At 40.8% G+C, this 20,963-nt stretch overlaps 1 protein-coding gene across 10 annotated transcripts in view; it reads right to left on the bottom strand.

Annotated features, from left to right (window-relative positions):
- Window positions 1–20,963, bottom strand: part of PTPRT (protein tyrosine phosphatase receptor type T) — a 945,146-nt gene that overhangs the window by 187,332 nt on the left and 736,851 nt on the right. For all 10 annotated transcript variants that reach the window (XM_033094902.1, XM_033094905.1, XM_033094898.1 and 7 more), the window contains exon 12: window positions 13,847–14,120. In XM_033094902.1, coding sequence (XP_032950793.1) covers window positions 13,847–14,120 — 274 coding nt within the window. The remainder of the gene's footprint in view (window positions 1–13,846; window positions 14,121–20,963) is intronic.

The raw sequence follows: 20,963 nt of genomic DNA, 5'->3' as shown, positions 1-20,963 counted from the left end.
ACATATAAAGCCAGAAAATATGAGTTAGTATTTTCAGGAAACTCAAAGAAAGAAATTATGAACCCAGGATTTTATAGTTAGCCAAGTGTCTTTGAAATATCAAAGCGATAGAAAAATAACTATCAACATTCAATAACTCAGAGAATACTCTACTCACAAGTCTTTTTTGAGGACTATACCAGAGTCGGATAAGCTTCATTCAACAAAAAAATGACTGAGGAAATTTCTGCAAAAGGACTGATGGTAAGCATTTAATATATTTAATTGTAAATCTAGAAGCTAAAATAAGGTAGGGACATGGTTGAAAGTAGAAAATATAAATGGTATAATTTCTGACAATATAGAAATAATGGAAGTAAAAATGATACAGAGAAGAAATAGGGAAAGAGGAGTGTAGAGTAAGTTCAATGATTGTAGTATAGGCAATAAGTGAAAATGAATGGATACCATCAAAAAGTGAGAAACCAATGATGTCTGCAAGATGGCAGAGTAAGAGTCTTTGGTAATTATCTTCCCAAAGAAACATAATTTTGATAACCTCCCATGGATTACAGCCCTTTTGTGGGAGCTCAGAAATCCAGCAGAGAGATCCCAGCAACCCAGTGAAGCAAAATGTCTAAGAATAGATGCTTTGAAGAGGGTAAGAAGAATAATTTCAATGTACTCATGTCACCTGTCCCCCAGGTGGCACAGCTCAGCACCAAGAGAGACACCCTCAGCTCAAAACTTTTCCCAAAGGGGAAAGTGAGAGTATAGTGAGTTCCCGGCTAACCCAGCTACGCAAGATGCTGCCCAAGAGGACCGCTCCTTGTCCCAGCCAGAACCCTGAAAGGATTAGCATGGCTGAATGGTCTGGGGTAGCCGGCAGCAGGGAAAAGAACATGTGGAACATAGAGACAATGGACTATGACTGAGCCTTGAAAAAGAAGGATATCCTGCCATTTGCAACAACATGGATGAACCTGGTGGATATTATGCTAAGGGAAACAAGTCATACACAGAAAACAAAGGACGCATGATCTCTCCTATACGTGGAATCTAAAACATTTGAACTCATAGAAATAGAGAGTAAAATGGTGGTTGTCAGAGGCTGGAGGGTAGAAGAAATGGGGAGATGCTGGTCCAAGAATTATGCAGGCTGCACACATTCTGGAGATCTGTATGAATATTGTATTTTATACTTTGAGGTTGCTAAGAGACTATATCCTAAGCGCTCTTAATGTACACAATGACAATTATGTGATAACTATATAGACATGTTAATTAGCGGGATCACGGCAATCATTTCACAATGTATACGTATCTCAAAACGTCACATCGTATAACTTAAATGCATATAATTTTTATTTGTTAATTATACCTCGATAATGCTGGGAAACAGTTGATAAACCAGATAGGAAAAGGTTAAATAAGAGAGGATTAAATGTATTAAAAAGGATAAGGACAAAGATAACTATGAGGTCGAAAATACAAAACTTTCTAAATAACAAAGAAATATTAAAATAAAAGAGTCAGGAAAACACCCCAGCAAGTATTACAAAATTAATGTAATAAATTATGATATAAAGAATATATGACAAAGTTGAGATCAAACATATCAGTCATGTCAACAAATGTGAATGGGTTTAACTCATATAATTAAATGAAAAAGAGTTCAAACTGTCTCATGAAGCAAGACCTCACTTTCTGCTATACATAAAGGTCACACTGAAAACAGAGTAATTCAGAAAAGCATCAATAAAGGAATGGGAGAATCTAGAAATGTCAAATGGAAAGCAAAAGCAGTAGTAGTGAATCTGATATCAGAGAGAGTAAAATGCAATTCAAAAAGCATTAAACATAACAAAGGACACTTTTTAATGCCCACTCCCACAATTAATAAGAAATATAACAGCTATGAATATCTACTGGTATGAACCAAACCCCACAATATTCTCCATTATAAATTAGAAACTATAGTAGATGCAAAAATAATATGAGGCTACTGGCAGTGTAAGACAAATCAAGTGGCAAAAAAATAGGAAGGACATAAGTGCTAAAATAATTAAGCAGATAATGATATGTATCAAACCCTACAGCCTGATAATAGAGAAAAAACTTCTTACGAGCTTATGAAACATTCACAAAAATTGACTATGTATTAGTAAATTAAGTATTACCGTGTCCCATAAAGCAGAAATATTATAAGAAATATATGTTTACAATGTAATAAAACAAGAAATTATTAAGAGTATTAAAAAACCAAACAGGTCCTTTTAACTGGAAATTTACAAATTAATTTTTTTGACCAACTTCCTGGTGAAGGGAGAAGTTATGAACAAAAATTTAAATATTTTAAAACAAAATATAATAAAAAGTACATATCAGAATCTATGAAAAACATTTAAAGCAGTGACTAGATGAAAGTATATTTGTAAAAGGAAAGAATGAAAAAAATTAACTGAATTTCCAGCACAAAAATCTAGAAAAGGAACAAAAATAAATGATCCAAAAAACACACACAAAAGGGAATCATAAAAGCAAAAGCAGAACTTATTTAAGTAGAGAAGATAAAAATAATAGAAACAAAGGAAAAAGAAAGGAAGCACCAATATAAGAAATGACAAGAGGGAAATAACCATTGAAAAAGAAGAAATTAAAAACAAAATGAGACTAATTTTCAGATCTCTGGAAATAATTTTGAAATGCTAAATGACATTTAGCATTTCAAAATTAATGGAGGCATGGTTGCAATATCCTCTGTACATCTCACTGGGTTGAACAAAATTTTGAGTGTCCAAGTGCCTGAAAGATACAAAGATGTATACAGGACTGGTTTTATTATTATAACAAATCGATAGTGGGATTATTGACAAGATCATTTTCCCTGTCTTCAACTGAATGAATTCCAAGGTTTTATCCACGCTGTGCAAGGCCTTCCCCTCATTACCTGCTCTGTCTCTCTGGCCTCTCTTTATCCCAGAACCAACCTCACCAAGTCTCTCCAAATGCATCATGGAATTGCCAACCTTTCGGACTCTGCCCAGGTGCTCCCTTTGCAGGACATGTCGTGACTCCGCCCTATTTTCTGTATGAGAAATACTCATCTTTCAATGCTCAAATGTCACTGTTTCTATGCGACTTTTTCTAAGCACCTCCTGACGCCCTCCCCTCCAGGCTTCCAGCTGTACACTGAGTATTGCATCGATGTCATTCCTGTTAGTTCATTGCACACATTTGTTTTCCTAACTGTCTTTTCCACTGGATTGTGGGTTCCGTGAGGGCAAGAATTATACCTTATTTATCTGGGCATCCCCTCACTGACTCGGAGCAAGCCCTTCATCTATCACTGTTGGATTTTTAGCATCACCATCATCATCACCACCATCATCACTTCCTTACAGAAGAGAGGATGGCCAATGATGGCACCATTTTGCAGAGTAAACAAATGTGGAGAGGGTGTGGGAGACGAAGTACAAGTTGTGGCTCGGACCTTGGGCAAATCACTTCCTCACTCTGGGCTTTAGTTTCTTTTTCTGCCAAAAGGAGGGCACGGCGCCATCACTAAGCTCCCTTCCAACACTACATTTCGTGCTTCCCTTTCCACAGCACCAGGGCTTTGAGGCAACAGAAGAGCCGTACAAATCATTTCCTAATTGGGATGGCGGACGTGGGGTTCCTCTGAACCTCATGGAGAGAGGCTTAGCCTTTCTACCAGCAACTGGTGACTCCCAGGTCCGGAACAACCTAAGCCAAAGCTGCCCTGCCTACCTCCCTGCACAGCTCTTCCCTGACCTTCATGATCCCTGGTCTCTGTGAGCAATCCTGGGAGCTGTAATTACTAATTGATGTTTGTAAAGTCTTGGAAACTCTCAGGTGACGGATGTAATCAAAGTGCAATTTGTTATGATAATTGTTACTACTACGGGGCCTCATTATTTGTTGATGTTAATGGCAGGGCCAGCAGGTGTTTCACGATTGAGGCTGGCCAGGTCTGGTGGGAGAAGGAGAAAAATGTGCATATGGGGAGGATCTGGATTCTTTTAGGAACTCCTGCTGGTTTCGGTCGGGGCAGATTCCACTCTGTTATGACTCAGCCTGAAGCATGGCACTATTGCACAGGACGGCCTACTGGTATTTGCACACGTCCGAGTTCAACCCCAGCTCAGTCTCTTGCTTCTGGAATGTGCTCCCGTAAATTATGGCCTTACTGAGTCTTTGCTGACTCGTCTATTAAATGCAGATACATATAATATCAATTTACACTTGCTGTGGTTGGAGAGTAGTTTTACGGCAAGTAAGAGTGGATTTGGTGAGACCAATTAAGGGGCGGCTGAGGTTTCTCAGGCAAGAGACGATGGTATTCAGAACTAGGATGGTGGCCCTTGAAATGAGGCAAGTATATGGATTGGAGAGAAGTTTAGGGTGTAGTAGGACTTGGTGACAACTGGACATAGAAGGTGAGGTGTCTTGGGCAACCCAGACATCTGAGATAGGAAAGGTTTTGGGATGTTTTTGGAGGGAAGAAATGATTTTAAAAGATCGTTCGTTGCCTACTATGTCCACCAGTTTCTTGCCAGTTTGGTTTATTGGACTCTCCTCTCAACTGCGAACTGCGTTTGAGTATGCAAAGTTGAGAGCTATGATGTAAAAGATGGCACTTGACCAAAATTCAGCCTTCAGGCGGGGGCGTCAGATGAACTGTCTCACTCGTCCTCTTCGGTTTCGGCAAGCACAACATTCCCAACCTTTCTCTTACGTCTTCCTTTCTCTCTCTCCTCAGGGTGTCCAGCGTGTCAGCTGGTGTCTCTGCATCCTCGGGATGCCACGGGTTTTGTTTCTCCTCCCTGATGACTTCCTCCTGCATCCTGTCCACCGTCTATTCAAATCGATCAGTAGGTTAAAACAGCTTATGGCCCCACTGATTTGCTTGTTCTTTCCTTCGTGCACCTCCACCTCCACACTTCACTACACACACACACACACACACACATGCTAAAATACCTGTGTGTAGGAGATATATCTATATATGCTGAATTTGCACACATACCCATATTTATGTTTGGAACAGCATTTGAAAGGTGCTTAGGAATGTGCAAAGGGTAATCACACCTATTGTTTACTCTTCAAAAGGTCCCAGTGAACCTGGGAGGGTACATCTCATCCTCATTTGACAGACGGGGCAACTGAAGTTTCGGAGGCCACTATTCAGCTCATGTAGCTGAAAAACGGCAGAGCCAGTTTTTAACCATATGGATCCAGTTTCCAAAGACAGATGTTTCCCCACTTTTTCAGCATTTGGGGGGCAAAGGCGCTGGACTTTGTGGAGACTGTTTGGAAGGGGTCTGATGGAGGCAGAAACCCTGCATTAAGGCAACTTTGGGTGCTGTTTCCATGAGCCTTTTTGGGACTGGAGTCAGGAGCACTGACGGCCCGGACCCAGGCTGACAAGATTATCAGCTGTCAACCTTTGTGGAACCTTCATTTCCTTCTCCAAATGAGTTTAAAGCATATTTGCATTGAAAGGAAAATGTTCTTGGTCCCTCAGGTCTCATACCATGATGATAAAATCTGTAGGAATTGTACGCGGGTGAAAAAATAAATTAACACCCCGGGAGAGCTCATCTTGGTATTTATACAAGATGACACTCTGGGAATTTCTCTCTCACTGGAAAGAGAAGTTTGAGACTCAACAGGGCTTCAACAGAAGTTCAGAGCTTTCCAGATCCGGTGATCAGGCTCAAATGGTGGCTTGGAGGCCTGGAGGTAGGTGATGTACCCAAGGGGCTGGGTGATTCCCAGGAGACAGAACCCACTGTGGGCTGGGACGAGTCCTGGACAGGTTAGTGGGGCGTGGAATGAGCCCAGACAAAAACTGGGAGGGCGCATTTACCACGCCAAGACTTTCCGAAGTGGTATTAGAAAGGTTGTGATGATAACCCTGGATTCCAAATGTCCATGTCACTCCTTTCTACTTCAACTGGGCTGCTCCAGAGCTAATACACCCAGAAATATGTTCCTATAATAGGACTGTGGCAACAAGTCAGGAAAAGGCTATATGTAGGCCTCTGGTTCACAATTTTCTGTGACCTTGGCTCAGCCACGGATGGGTGGGAGAGAGGGAAGGTTTTCTGAGGCCTCTCAACTACACTGCATGGTAGGCTTGGGAGAACCACTGTCTTTCAAGGTGGGACAGTGTCACAGGGAATACAAGATACTTCTTTGCCATATCTCCACGGAAATAAAGAGAGAAAGCTGGTACTGAAATCCCTCCTTCAGTATGAAGCGACTGAGATGATCAGATTCCAGAGTGCTTCTGGCAGTCCATCCATCCACCGATTTAAATGGACTTTGTCACTTTGTCTGTGAGACCCATCAAGAGGTAGTATGGTGGAAGGCACCTGGCTTCCTGTCTGGGATCCAGCAGGTGCTCAATGACAGAGTGTTCTCGGGATCTGTGATAGGAACTACACAGGTGCTTCCAGAATGAGTCTGGGTATTGTGAGAATTTGAAGGGGAAGCTTCGTGTGTAATGGCGAAGCGTGGTGGTCATTATGAAGTTCTCACAAATCCCAGTTCTCCTTGTAGACACGTAGCTGGAATGCGCTGCCTCATTTTTTTTTTTTTTTTAAGTTAAGCATGGCTACAGTGCCAGCCTCGGCCAAAGCATGGACAAGTACACTGTTATCATTTTGTGTGGAAACGTTTTAGAACCAGTGCCCTGTTTGCCACTTTTTCTCTACCTTGTTGATTTGGGAAGCACGTGTCAAAATGGACTTTCCCTCAGCCTGAGTTTCCGAGCGACTATGATAAGCACAGCCCTTCTGCTGATTCATTCTGGACATGTAGACGGAGTGAAAAATACTCATTTTTTTTTTCTGGTAATACACTGAGATTTCATGGTGGTTTGTTTCTATAGCACGATTTTGTTTTATCCTAACCAATACAGGAGTTTTCTTATAAACTCCCTGATGGAATATCTAAGACCCAAGCCACGAGATCTATCTACTGTGTGGTCCTAGCTCTAAGCCATTGGAACTTGGATCTCCCACATCTTCCCATTCCATGATCCATCTGAGCTTTTCTCATGTGACGTGTGAACAGTGACTGAACTAAAAAGAGAATCAAGAAATGCGGTTTGGGAGGGACACGATCATGCCCAAAAGACAAGATCATTTATGCCAAAAGATTCAACAGGAATGGATGTCAGGCTTGAAAGCGTGTATGAAAAGTTAAACTAGGAAGAATAAAACATGGGGTGGGGTTATAAAGCAAGTGAGTCAAGGCAGTCAAGAGCTGTGGCATAGACGTGCAGTCCTCCAGAGTTAGAAAGATATGCGCTGCCTGTGGAGTCTACTGGACAAATTGGGATATGCCAGGTAAGAATGCTCCAACTCGCCCCTCCCTTAGGAAAACAGCAAAAGGGAAAAGAGAACACATATCACAATAACTGTGACAGTTACCTTATACGCATTGTCTCATTTACTCTCCTCAAACTTGGGGGAGGTTTATCATTAATCGTATTATGCATGTTGAAATGTTAAGTAACTAGCTTAAGTTCACATAGCTGGGAATAGCCATTAATTCAAAGCCAAGTCTGCATGACGTCCGACTCTCAGTTCTTTCCATCCCACCGTGCTACCCATCCATGTGCAAACATTTTTTTTTAACAGTGCTTGGACACAACTAAATATAGTTTCTTCCAAATCATTCAGAGACACGGAAATTTTCCCTCACCCAGCTCTACTTAGATTATCCTGACTATTAGAATGTGATTACACTACAAACATGACGACCCATTCAAAATAGCATCTGGCTGCCAACTGCTCTCAAGAGGCAATTGAGTTCGGGAGCTGGAAGAGGCCGTGGGAGAACGAGTACAATTGCCCTTCCACTTCCCTCTGCTCCTATTTAGCTCACCATTTGGCAGAGGCATCGTCCAGGTTAAATGTGTCCCCACATCGTAGAAAGGATATGGCCAGGAAAGAGTTTCCTCTCTGCATAAATAGGAAACACACAACTGCATCGCCCCACAAAAGATGGCTGCTGATGGATATTTATGTGAATTTGCCACACTTGTTTTGCATCCAACCGTTAATTATGGTCCTTTCAACTTCACAATCATGGCTAATGGTGGTGGGATGCAGAGAACAGTAGATTCAGCAGACCTCATTCTGGGAAGAGAGGGAGAGAAACAATACAAAACTGCATCCACCCGCTGTTTACAACTGAGACAGCTACTCTGGGCACCACTTGGAGAAGGTGGAGGAAATCAAGGCTGCCCAGAAGCTTGGAGTTTGGGAAATGAGACAGCTGGGGAAAAGTCTTACTACTGTGACGGTAGCAAAGTCCTTTAGGGCTCATCTGTCTGTGGTGGAAATAGCTCAGAACCACATCTCTCATGCTACATTGAATGGAAATTCAGATTATTCACACTTACTTGGTGCCTTTCAGTATTCAAGATGTTTTCTCCTTTGATTCTCAAAATGATTGTGTGAAGCATGCATTGCTATTTCAATTTTGTAAGTGAGGAAACTGAGATTCAGAGACGACAAGAAACAGTTTGTACATTCATTCATTCATTCATTCATAAAATGATTACTGAGGATCTATTATGTGCTAAATATTGTACTCAGTACGGACGATACAGCAGCAAACAAAACAAGAGTTCCTACCTCCTGGAACTCAGTCTAACAAGGGCGGCACGCACTGCACAAAACAAGTGCAATTAAAAATATGCCAGTGTTATAAAGAAAATGAACAGGTTAGCAGCAAGTGCATACTGGTGTGACGACTCTTGGATACGGTTGGGAAGTTCCCAGAGACATGCTATGAATGGTGAGGTCTGAAAAATGAGAAGGGACAAGTTCTGCATGGAATGAAGAAAAGAGAGATTCAGGTAAAATAATAATAACAATAATAATAGCAGCTTGAATGAAGGCCCTACAGTGAGAAAAATATCTTGGAAATAACGTCTTAGGAAATAGTCAAGAGAAAAAGGGTAGTTACAATGGAGCAGGTATAACTGTATCTGGAGAACAATGCTAGGTTCTGGGTACTCCCTTTTAAGGAGGCGTTGGAAAAAAGCAGTCTGTCTATGACAGAACAGAATACATAGGATTAAAGAAATACAGAAATCATGCCACATGAGAAACAGAAGTAACTGCACGTCAAACATCAATGAGAAATGGCCTGGATGGCCAGGCATGGTAGTTGGTTCTGTTATATTTTCTTCAAAAGGCTGACGTGGGAAAAAAAAAAAAAAGATTTGAGTTGTTCAAATCAATACAAGTGCTCAAGAGGACAGAGTTAAGGAGACAGAATTTGGCTTTATAGAAGGAAGAAAGTTCTAATAATTTTACCGGCTCCCCAAAGAATCAAGTCTCTTTTCATCTAGAGAATTGCAGTGGTCAAGCTGAGGCTCTCTAATGACCTACCAAGAATGCTTCATTGGAGATTTCTTGTTGGCTTCTGGTCTAGACTAGATGACACTTCAAAATCCATCCAACTCCAAAGTACTATAAATCTATAACATCGTTGTATCCAAAACCAATGGTGACAGAGAAGAACAATCCAAGATGGCGGAGTAGATAAATGCTGTGCTGGCCTCATCCCATGAACACATCAAAATTACAACTCAATTATAAACCTGGAGAACCATCTGAAGTCTAGCTGAGCAGAAGTTTTACAACTAAAGATCTAAAGGAGTAGCCGCATAAAGACTGGTAAGAGGGATGTAGATGCAAACCAGCTGGCCCCGAACCTCCATGTGGTGGTTGAGAATCAGGAAGGATACCTCGGCCAGGGAGGTTCCCCATGGAGGAGCGTGGGACCCCAGGCCCACCCCAGGATCCCCAGCCAGGAGTTCTGGTGCCAGGAAGAGGAGCCCCACAACATCTGGCTGTGAAAAACAGTGGGGATTCTGACCTTCCGGGTGGTACAGAAGGCTGCGGGCAACCCAGATGTCCTCTTTTATTTATTTATTTATTATTTATTTATTTATTTATTTATTTATTTATTTTTATTAATTTATTTTTAATTTATTGGGGTGTCCTCTTAAAGGGCCCATGCACTCACCCTCGGCTCCGGGGAGACACAGTGACTTGGGGGGAACGTCAGGTTTTTTCGTCTTTTTGGCTTACTGTTTTATTCCCAGCACTTAGAAGTAACTTTTCTTTTCTTTTCTTTTCTTTTTTTACATATAGTATGTGCTTGATAGATGTTTACTTAATTAATTAATCATCCTTAATATCCACAGAATAATATCTGGACCCTAAAATTCTCTTACCTGTGACTGAAATTTGCACATAGGGCTGGGAGCAATGAAATTGATTAATAGTCAATTATTCAATCTGGACCACAACTATCTTGTAACAAATGACCATTATGCTTTCCTTTAACTTGTTTTAGTTTAATACAACTTTGTTTCATCCTTTGTTTTTAATCTTTCAGGGACATGGGTTTGCTGAATCCTGATTTTTACTTGACCCAAGATATATTTTCCCCCTTTCATGAGAGGAGCAAAGCACCACTTAAAAAAAAAAAAAAATCAAATCTAGTGCTTTTGGATTGTGTTATAGTTGCTGAGTTTTACATTTACTTATATAGTTTCCTTTGTTTCTCCCCCTTTTCTTTGTAGATTGTTGTTTCCTGGATTTTCAATTACAGTTTGGAAGGCTGCCTTTGTGTTTACAAACTATACTTAAAAAAAAAATTCTCAGCATCAAAAATAAAATAGCAGTATTTGTTCCATTCTGTCTAAAGTGGAAAAATTAGCAGATTTTTATTTACACCCATCAACCCTCCAACTCTCTCAGATTTTGTTGACATAATAGTGAATTATAGACCCAGATCTCAATTGTCAATTTTCACATTATATATCTTCTCTTGAAATAATGAGTTTTTATATTAACCTTCTATTTTGTTACATATTTAGAACAACTATTTAGCTCTACACTGTGTTTAATTAGTTGCCATGCTCACTATGGGTCATTTTATTCCATATTTCTCTCGTCTTGATTTCTTTATTTTGATTCATTGCTTGGCCAATTGCTCTTTGAATGATTCATTAGAAGCAGGCCATGTGGGAGCCCCTGGATACTGAGAATATTTCTGATGTATTTGCACAAGAACAACAACTCGGCTGGTAAGGAATTTGTGGGTTATAACGTTTTCTCCTCAGAAATCCTCCAGGCTTCACTGCACTGTGTGCTGCCCTTTTTGATGTGGAGAAATCTAGGTGGGGCCCGGCACCGATTTGTTAGACGGAGAATAGCTTTTGATCTCCTCTGACCCTTTCACCCAACTCTTTCTTTTCAGTAAAACTAATACTAAATACAGTAGTTTGAAGCAATGGGTAGTATTTCTCTTGCTAGAACACTACAACACTCTGAGTGCCCAGGGCCCACAGCTTTCCCTCTGTGTTCCTCTGAGGCCAACTGTATACACCCTCAAGACACCTGGCCTAAGCACCCGTCCAATTCCATTCCTGGTTGTGATTCATTACTGCAAATCTTAGTTCCAAAATGGGAGTACTCACGGTGTGGGATCGAAGGCATTACTAATTAGTGGCCTTGCTCATCTTGGAAGCTGAAGTAGAAACTGTTTCCTAGATGAGATAGCTTCGGAGTGCGGTGACTTTATTTTCCATGGCAAAACCCCATGTCATGAGAAGGAGGGGGTCTGTCGTGTGACGTTTGAGGAGCAAAATCTCTAGCAGCCCTCCTGCCTCACCTGCTTGTCTGCTCAGGGCCGACCACAGTCCTCCCGGAGTCCATCTTTCAGTTATTTCGATTCTATAGCCTCGATCTCTTGCTGGGTGTTTATGAGCCTCTTGGGAGGAATGTGATAGAGTGCGAACTGAGTGTAGCTATGACTCTTATTCACAGCATGGAAACCCAACGGCATGGAAACCCTCTTGATAGGTTGCCAAGAGCAGGGAGAGCCACACCTTCTCATAGCTGTGCTGAACCAGGAAGCCGGCCAGTAGGGGATGCAGAGAACCAAGAACAAGATGGATCCCTAGATGCTTCTTCCCATCGTTATGTCTTCCTCCTCAGTACGTCAGTGTTTCATGCAGAGGGAAGACCAGATGGACAGGTGGAAGACAGGCTGGGAGCTTCTCTATGTAGTTTTATATTCTCTGTGAGGAGTGTTGCTTGAACCAATAATAAATGCAGAACTGAAATACCAATGTGGAATTTAAATGGGTCTGTGGACATTTTAAATGTTAATTAGCTCCTCAAACCAGGTTTCTTGCAAGGTAATGACTGCCACTAACAGACTAAACGCTCTGTCTTGGCCACCAGAGCCTGCACAGGCTATTCTCCACATACTTCAGCACATCTTGCTTTTGTCTCAGCTTTCCCTTCTCCATTGAGCGTCTTGCTTTTCCAGATACACAGGTATGTGAAACATGGCACATACCACACTCCCTTTATATAAGCTCTTGGATGGCACCTACTATAGAACTGTGATATGAACTATAGGGGCCTACATATATCTGTGTCCACTATATATTTGTTAATGAAATATGGAAACCGGGAGTATGTCCACAAAAGCATCTTAGATGGAAAAAGAAAAACAACTTGTGTCATAAGAGGAACTAAAGATATTTAGTTTGCAGAACATAAGACCAGATGGGTGTGTTTGTGTAGAGGGGAAGCGGATGATAGAAAAGATCTTACATAACTGAAAAAAAATACCACCTGAGAAAGTGATAGCATTGATTCTTTTGGGCCCTGAGGGTATGGACTGAGGACAATGGGTACACGGTACAATAAAAGATATATTTAAGTCAGCTCAATGAAAAAGCTTTCGTAGAGCCACAGCCGCCTGAAAAGATCCACAAAGTTTCCACATAAAGAAATGAGTTCTCTGTCATTGGAGGTATTCAAGAATAAACACTAACACCAGTTAAGTGTGATATTATAATGTTGATTGAAGCTCTGTTTTGTGTGTACGAGGAGGAAGGGTGGTATTGGATGACCTTTCAGATCCTTTCCAGCCTTGTGATTTTGTGATGTTATGACAGGCACGCCTCCTTGACCAATGAAATATGTCAAAAAAAGGTTGACATAAAAGGTATGACACAAAAAACGGTTACCTCGTCTTTGGGAGAACAACATTTTCTAATGTGACTAACGGTAACGATAAAGGAGCTAGTATTCACTGATTACCATTAAAATATGCTTGGTACATTCACAGATATCAAATTGATGGGTATTATTGTATAGACAGGAAATCAAGACTGGGATGGGCCACGTGATTTGCCCAAGTGAAACACCTTTTTTTTTTTTTTTTTACCATAATACCAGGGTCTGCAAACTTTTTCTGTAAAAGGCCGTATAACAAACATTGTAGGCTTTACGGGGCATAGAATCTCTGTGTTAACTACTTAACTGTTCTGTTGCAGCACCAAAACAGCCATAGGCTACGTAAATGGCACAATCCCCTGGGAGCCCATGATTTGTGAAGGATGGTTTCATTGCAAACTCCGTGAGCAGAACATGGGTCTGCACTCAAAGGCCATTGTATGGTGAAAGGAGCCTTAGAACAAAAGGCAGGAGGCTGCTGTCCTAGTCCTAGTTCTACTTTTACTAGCTAGGTGACCTTCTTGGCTAAGCCACGTTTCCTTTTGGAGCCTCAGTTCTCTGCTCTGAAGAAATGAGGGAATAGGACTGGATAAAAAAATAAAAAAGAAAGAAAAGGCATTACCGTAGTAAAAACAAAGCACCCTGTTTACAAACAAATAATAAAAAGGTATGAGGCTGGATTTGGTCCATGGACCTTAGCTTGTCAACGTGTCATTTGAGAAAGGGAAAAATACAAAAGAGGCAAGAAATGGCCTCTGTGTGGCCATACTTACTCCATTGGCTTTGCTGAGTGCCTGGAAGTAGATGCTGTAGCTCTTCAGAGGCGAAAGAGGAGGGTTCCAGTAGCCATTGTAGGTCTTATTGTCACCCACCGTAAAAGGCTGTGTGACAGGCAGGTTGGCGGGCTTCAATTCAGCAGCGAAGTAGTGCAGGGACTCGAGGTTGGAGGCGTTCCTGTAGCTCACGGGCACCGCGAAACACTCAATGATGTCAGCTGCCCTCCGTGACTTCTGCAGTCTCTCCTCCTTGACCACCAGCTGATAAACACTGGACAGGACATAAAAGAGGCAGATGAACAACCATCTGGAGGGATGCACTGGTTAGTCATCAACATCACTTCTGTCTACAACGAAACCTCCCTCCTGGACTTCAGACTTCTAACTCCACTGCTTTGTAGAGATCTGCCCCCATGCAGATGTCCCCAAGCCAGCTCACATCGGATACAGCCAAAGTGCAACTCAGTCCCAAGCCCTACAAACCTGCCTGCTCCTCCTGCGTTTCTTCCTTAGCAAAGGGTAGCGCTGCCCATCAAGGGCCCAGATGTTGGATGTGGGGCTCATCCTCCATCTCCACCCCCTTCGTTCTTACTCTGCACCTCTAATCAACAAGCCCGGTTGGCTTACCATCAGTACTTTCCTCCCGCTTCTCCATCTTTTCCCTCCTCTCACTCACAATATTAAGGTTCTGCACTTCCTCGCATCTCACCTGGACTCAACTGATCTTTTTGCCTCTAATTTATCTGATCAACTAACCAGTCCAGCCATTGATCTTCCTAATAATGTAATACTGTCCCTCTTCAAACACTTTCATAGGCTCTCCATTATCTGAAGGACAAAATCGAAACTCCTCATCCTGGCATGGGGCTTGCAGTCTACCTTTCAGAAGAAAGCACTACTTTTCAGGTGGATTGCCTCATGAGTGTCAAGCTGCAGTTAAAGAGGAAACCCAGACTTTTTATTCATAGTTCACTACCCTTTCTTTTTTCTCTGCCTTCCTTCTTTTTCCATAAGCCAACGCAACGCACAAAGGGCCTTCTGAGCAGTTTTTATTTGGCAGCCTAAGCTGCTTAGCTCTATCCCACCCAGCTCAACGGAAATCACAAAGAACAGCAAAGGATTTTGGGGGAGTTCAATTGTGTTGTCAACATATGGGTCACATACAATTGGGATTAATGTGCCAAAGTACAGCCACTGAGTTTGCAGCTTGTCCGTTCAGAGGCAAATTTGCAATTACAGCCAGAAAGCCATGAACCATTTTGTCATACAAATCTTTTTGTCAGTGGATCCAGCCTCTCTCAGAGATTAAGGAGGAGAAGAGAAGAAATGGCACGTGCAGGTGCTGCTATTTTCCTCACCCTGACACACATACTTTAGGAAGGGCTGTGGGAAAAACCTTGAAAGTGGGTATTATTTTTGTTTCTTGAAGTAACTTTATCTCATCATCATTCTCTAGAAATATATACTTAGCAAATCTCTTTTCAGCTTGTTGGTAATGACAAAAATCATACCTAAATGAGATCAACCCTCCAACAGTCATATCTCTAGTGCAAAAGAAGTGGTTGCAATAAACTATTCAGGGTTATTTCTAAGGGAAAGGGTTTTTTTTTCTTTAGCAGAAAAATCCTGCTAGTGTGAGAGAAGAATAATTTAAAATGCTCACTTCACAAGAGCTTTTACTCACACATTTTCGCCTCCTGTGACACCTCCTCTATTTCTCCCAATGATAAGATAGACATTTATGACCCTATTTTCTGCGTAACTTATTTTCAGTGTCTTATCTTGTGGGACCCTGAAAACTATGCTGCAGCCCCACCTAACCATGCAACATCAAGGAGTTGGTACCTTCTTTCCTCTCCTTGGACTTTGTGCCCTCACTGAAGCTCACTTTCAGTGTCCAATGCTCGTCCTCTTTGCTGTCGTGATTCACCCCCACCTCTCTTCTCCCCAACTGTTCAGACTCAGGCTTGCCTGCAACTTCCACCTTTTAGTTTCAGTGTCTCCCGAGACAAGAATACTCTCCTCTGGTCCCAAGACCCCCAATCCGTAGAGGGCAGTGCCTCAGATGCCTTTACGAGCAAAACTTGCAGGAATTCCTCCGGCTTTAAAGAGCCCTGCAGACAGGCCCTCCTGCTACCTCTGATTCTTGAGCTCACGCTTCTCTGAGAGGGATCAGGGACTTATCAGAGCTATCCATCCATCTCCATTGACACATCCTGGCCCATTTTCTAGATCTCGGGAAAGGCTGTCCCCATTCAGAATGCCGACATCGGATGACAGAGTGTGCTGCAGCAAACAGCTGAAGACTGCCTGACTTCAGAAGAGCACATGTGTGCTCACGTTCTCCCAGAAACAGGCTTGTTTTACCTCAAGTTCTTCCAGAAACAGACCCTGAGCCAAGTTTCCATGCCAATGATGTGTGAAGGAAGTGGACTCAGGAGAATCCAGTAGGGGAACAAGGAAACCAGTAGGGGAATTGTACTCCAGAGTTTGTCTCATCTCAAGCCAAGGGCTTTTGGGCCTTCAGGACCAATCAGTATTGGTTATGGACTCTACTGCAGAGCCATAAACTCCCAGGCACTCCCAATTCCGTGAGTGGGATGGAAAAGGTGGCTCTGGTAGACTAATGGCAAACCTTCAAAGAAGGTCACAGCTGAGAGCCATTTGATTCAAAACACATAGAAGTTGGGGGATGGGCACACTCCAGGAAGTGGGGTATGGAGGGGTCTGAGTGGGCACCGACAGTGTCCCCTACAGGGCAGTTGTGACCAATAACCTCATGAAACTTGCATAAGAGCAGAGGTCCAGTTAAACAAGGTAGTTTCAGCCTTTGTTTCCACCCTATGTAGCTGAGGCAAATGGTGAGGTGCCACCAGTCACCGTGCCTTTTCCACCACCGTTTTGGTTTTTTCTATTATTATGATATTGTTTATTTGGAAAATTTGTTTTACTTTTATAGTTGTACAAGAGCCACAGGTACACAGAATTGATAAATACGTACGAATCTGAAATAGCTAAGTAATTGTAAAATAAAAATTGTGTAAATCCAGTGGGCATCCCTCCAGGCAGCTCCCACATACTTGGGTGGTCCCATTGGCCATCGAGCACACCTTTGCTTGCTGGCACCACAAGGGCCTCACCTGTGCCCTCTTTACCAGGATGGTAATCCTGGTAGAAAGCAAGATCTGGGTACCCAGTAAGCTCATTGCTCCTGTGGTGCCATGGCTTCTGTGCCCTTGTATTGGACAAAATGAAGAAATGTATTTTTTAAACATCAAAAATTCATACTGATTGTTCATACTGATATCACCAATATCACTAACACACGACTCTTCCTCACCTTCCCCATTCCATATTTGTCTCTCCTTCTTCTTACCATGAGAACCCTTATTTCCAACACCAATATTGTGTACTCCTCTACTCTCTCACAGAATCCACACAAAATCACCAGAATTCCCTCATCAATACCACAAGCAACCTCAGTACTCATAAATAGAGTTCAAGATGTCTGTGCTGTTCCAGCTGCTTCCCAAACAATTCAGTCCTGAGCTAATAGATAGGGCAGTGCAAGGCAGGCATCTGTATGTGATGGGGGAAGCCACGAAGGGGGAAGCCACGTTGGGGGAAGGCACGATGGGGGAAGCCATGATGGGAGAAGGCACGATGGCCCAGGGTGGGGAGCAGAAGCCCACCCAGCATCCCTGAGACGTGGTGAGGTGATCTGTGAGATCAAAACTAATCTCAGAATAACACTAAGATATTATTTGTCTTCTGTACTTTCGGCGTCTCACAAGTGTACTGTGGAGTTCTTTAAAAGTTACAGGACTTCAAAACTGTCCGAGGTTGAATTCTCTTTATTGACTTCAATCTAACAACATAACGTAATAGTTTGAATGCAGAAGCAGATATGGAGTCTAGCAAACTTCGAGTCCACCAGGTGTTAAAGATTATCAAAAATGTAAAACAATGCTATATTTCTCGCTAAATCATTTTTGTTTTGGAAAATAATTGTTTTCATACAAATACTTTCTGTTACCATGCAATAGGTTTGCCACTATTATTTTAAATAAAAATAACTTTTATTTAAAAGTTTTTCAATTAATAAATATTTAAAAATTTCTCAATTTTATTTGCTAATCTGGTAGATTGATATATGATAGTAAATATGACACACATAAATTAAACACAAGGTTCATAAGTTCTGTACCCTCTGACCACCAATCTGCTTTCTGTTTCCATGAGTCTATTTTCTATGGGTTGGCTTTTCCAGCATTATTGAGGTATAATTAACAAATAAAAATTGTGTATATTTAAGGCATACCATGTGATGCTTTATGTATGCATTGTAAAATGATTGCCACAATTTAGCCAACTAACACATCCATCACCTTACATAGCTACCATTGTGTGAGGTGGGAATGCTTAAAATCTATGCTCTTAACAAATTTCAAGTATAAAATGCAATATTATACAGATCTCCAAAACTTAGTCGTCCTGCATAGCTCTTGGACCAACATCTCCCCATTTCATCTACCCTTTAGCCTCTCACAACCACCATTCTAGTCTCTGCTTTTTGAGTCCGACTTTTCTTTAGATTCCAACTATAAATGAGATCATACAGTATTTGCTTTTCTGTGTCTGACTTATTTCACTTAGCATGACATCCTTCAGGTTCATCCATGTTTTTGCAAATGGCACGATTTCCATCTTTTTTTTTAAGTCTGAATAACACTCCACTGTCTATATATACACCACATTTTCAATTTCAACAAGGTCACAGGATATAAAATCAATATTCAAAAATCAATTATATTTTTATCATTAGCAAGGAGCAATCTGAAAATGAAATTAAGTAAATAATCCCATTCACAATAGTATCAAAAAGAGTACTTAGAAATAAATCTAAGCAAAAGGATTGACATATTTGAACAATGAAAAGTAAAAAACATGGAAGAAATTTAAGATTATTTAAATGGAGAGACATTCTTTGTTTATGGATTGGAATAGTCAATATTGTTAAGATGGCAAGTCTCATCAAATTTATCTATGGGCTTAATGCAACCTCTATCAGAATTCCAGGATACTTCTGGCAAAATCTAACAAGCTAACATTGAAATGTATATAGAAGTGCAAGGATCCATAATAGGTAAAACAATTTAAAAAATAAGAACAAAGTTGGTGGGCTGATAGTGATTTCACAACTTATGAAAATCAATACAGATAGACATACCATGTTTCCCTGAAAATAAGACCGGGTCTTATATTAAGTTTTGCTCCAAAAGACGCATTAGGGCTTATGTTCAGAGGATGTCATCCTGAAAAATCATGCTAGGGCTTATTTTCCAGTTAGGTCTTATTTTGGGGGAAACACGGTAGCACAGACATATAGATCAATGAAAGATAATTAAGAGTCCAGAAATAAACCACTACATTATAATTAATTGGTTCTTGGCAGATGCAAAGACAATTTGATGGTAAAAGGTTCATCTTTTAAGCAAATGATGCTGGGTCAATTGAATATCCACATGTGAAAATCTAAACTTAAATTTATACTAACAAAAGAACTAACAGAAAATAGATCATAGCCCTAAATGCAAGAGTTCATAAAACTGTAAATGTATAAATATAAAGCTATAAAACTTCTGGGAGAAAAGATAGAAGAAAAATCTTCATGATATTGGATTAGGAAAAGGTATATAGATACGACACCAAAAGCAGGATCCATTAATGGGGGAAAATGTGATAAGTTCAATGTCATTAGATGTTTTTTTTAAAATTAGGCTTCAAGAGACACCATTCGGCAAATGAAAAGCCAAGCTACATATTGAGAGAAAATAGTTGCAAATCATATGTATTGATAAGACGTATCCAACATACATAGTGACCCATTGCAACTCAATAATAATAAGACAAACAATCAAATTTAAAAATTTGCCAAAGATTTGATTTGACATTTCACCAAAGATGAAATACAAGTGACTAATAAGCTTGTGAAATGATGGCCAAGCTCATTAGTCAGTAGGAAAATGTGAATTAACACTGCAAGGAGAAACTACCATGCACATGCACTAAAATGGCTATCAGTAAAAAGACAGACAATAGCAAGTGTTGGCAAGGATCTGGAAAAACTGGAACCAGCATACATTGCTGTGGGGACATAAAATGGTTCAGTCACTTTGGAAAATAGTCTGGTAGTTCCTTAAAAAGAAACATAAAACTACCTTTTACCCAGCCATTCCATTCCTAGGCTTCTACTCAAGAGAAATGAAAAAATCATATATGTCTACACAAAACTTGCATACAAATGTTAATAACAGCATTACTCACAATAGCCAAATTATTACAACAATTTGAATTTCAATTCATTGGTGAACAAATAAATAACATGTGGGGTGTGTGTGTGTGTGTGTGTGTGTGTGTATAAATAAATACTCAGCCATGAAAGAAACAAACTACTGATATATTCTACAAAATGGATGATGCTGAAAAACATTATGCTAAATGAGAGAAGCCAGATGCAAAACACTATACATTGCATGATTCCATTCATATGAAATGTCAAGAAAAGGTCATTTCTATAGCGACAACAATCAGATTAGTGATTGCCTAGGACTGGAGGTGGGAACAGGACCGCTGCACTTGGGCACAGGGTGTTTTACGGCATCACGGAAATGTTCTAAAATGGGATTGTGGTGATCACAGCACAGCCTTACACATTTACTGAAAATTATTGAGTTGTGCCCTTCAAATGGGTGAACTTTATGGTATGTAAATTGTATCTCAATAAAGTCATTAAAGAAATGAAGGAAATGGACTGAATAATCTTGGATATTCTTTTTCCCTTCAAAAGTCTGTGCTTTTGCATTCAACTGTGCACACATTTTAATGCAAAAATGCTACGATAAACCTTTGGTGTTACTGTACAAGACAGGCTAAGAAACAAGTGTAAGCTTTGTAATCCCCAACAGAACCTAGCATTGCAATAGCATCCACCCCTTTAAAGGTCAGTCAGAACGATGCAGCTGAAATTTACAATGGTATGTCTCAGTTAGCCAACCTTTCTTCCAAGGCTCTGGGAATTCCTGTTTTCATTCACTATTTGCCTAGTCACAGT

The sequence above is a fragment of the Rhinolophus ferrumequinum genome, chromosome 23 (assembly GCF_004115265.2).
Source record: "Rhinolophus ferrumequinum isolate MPI-CBG mRhiFer1 chromosome 23, mRhiFer1_v1.p, whole genome shotgun sequence".
NCBI classification, from domain to species: Eukaryota; Metazoa; Chordata; class Mammalia; order Chiroptera; family Rhinolophidae; genus Rhinolophus; species Rhinolophus ferrumequinum.
Note: the sequence above shows the minus strand (reverse complement) of the source record. Positions and strands in the feature narration are given on the sequence as shown.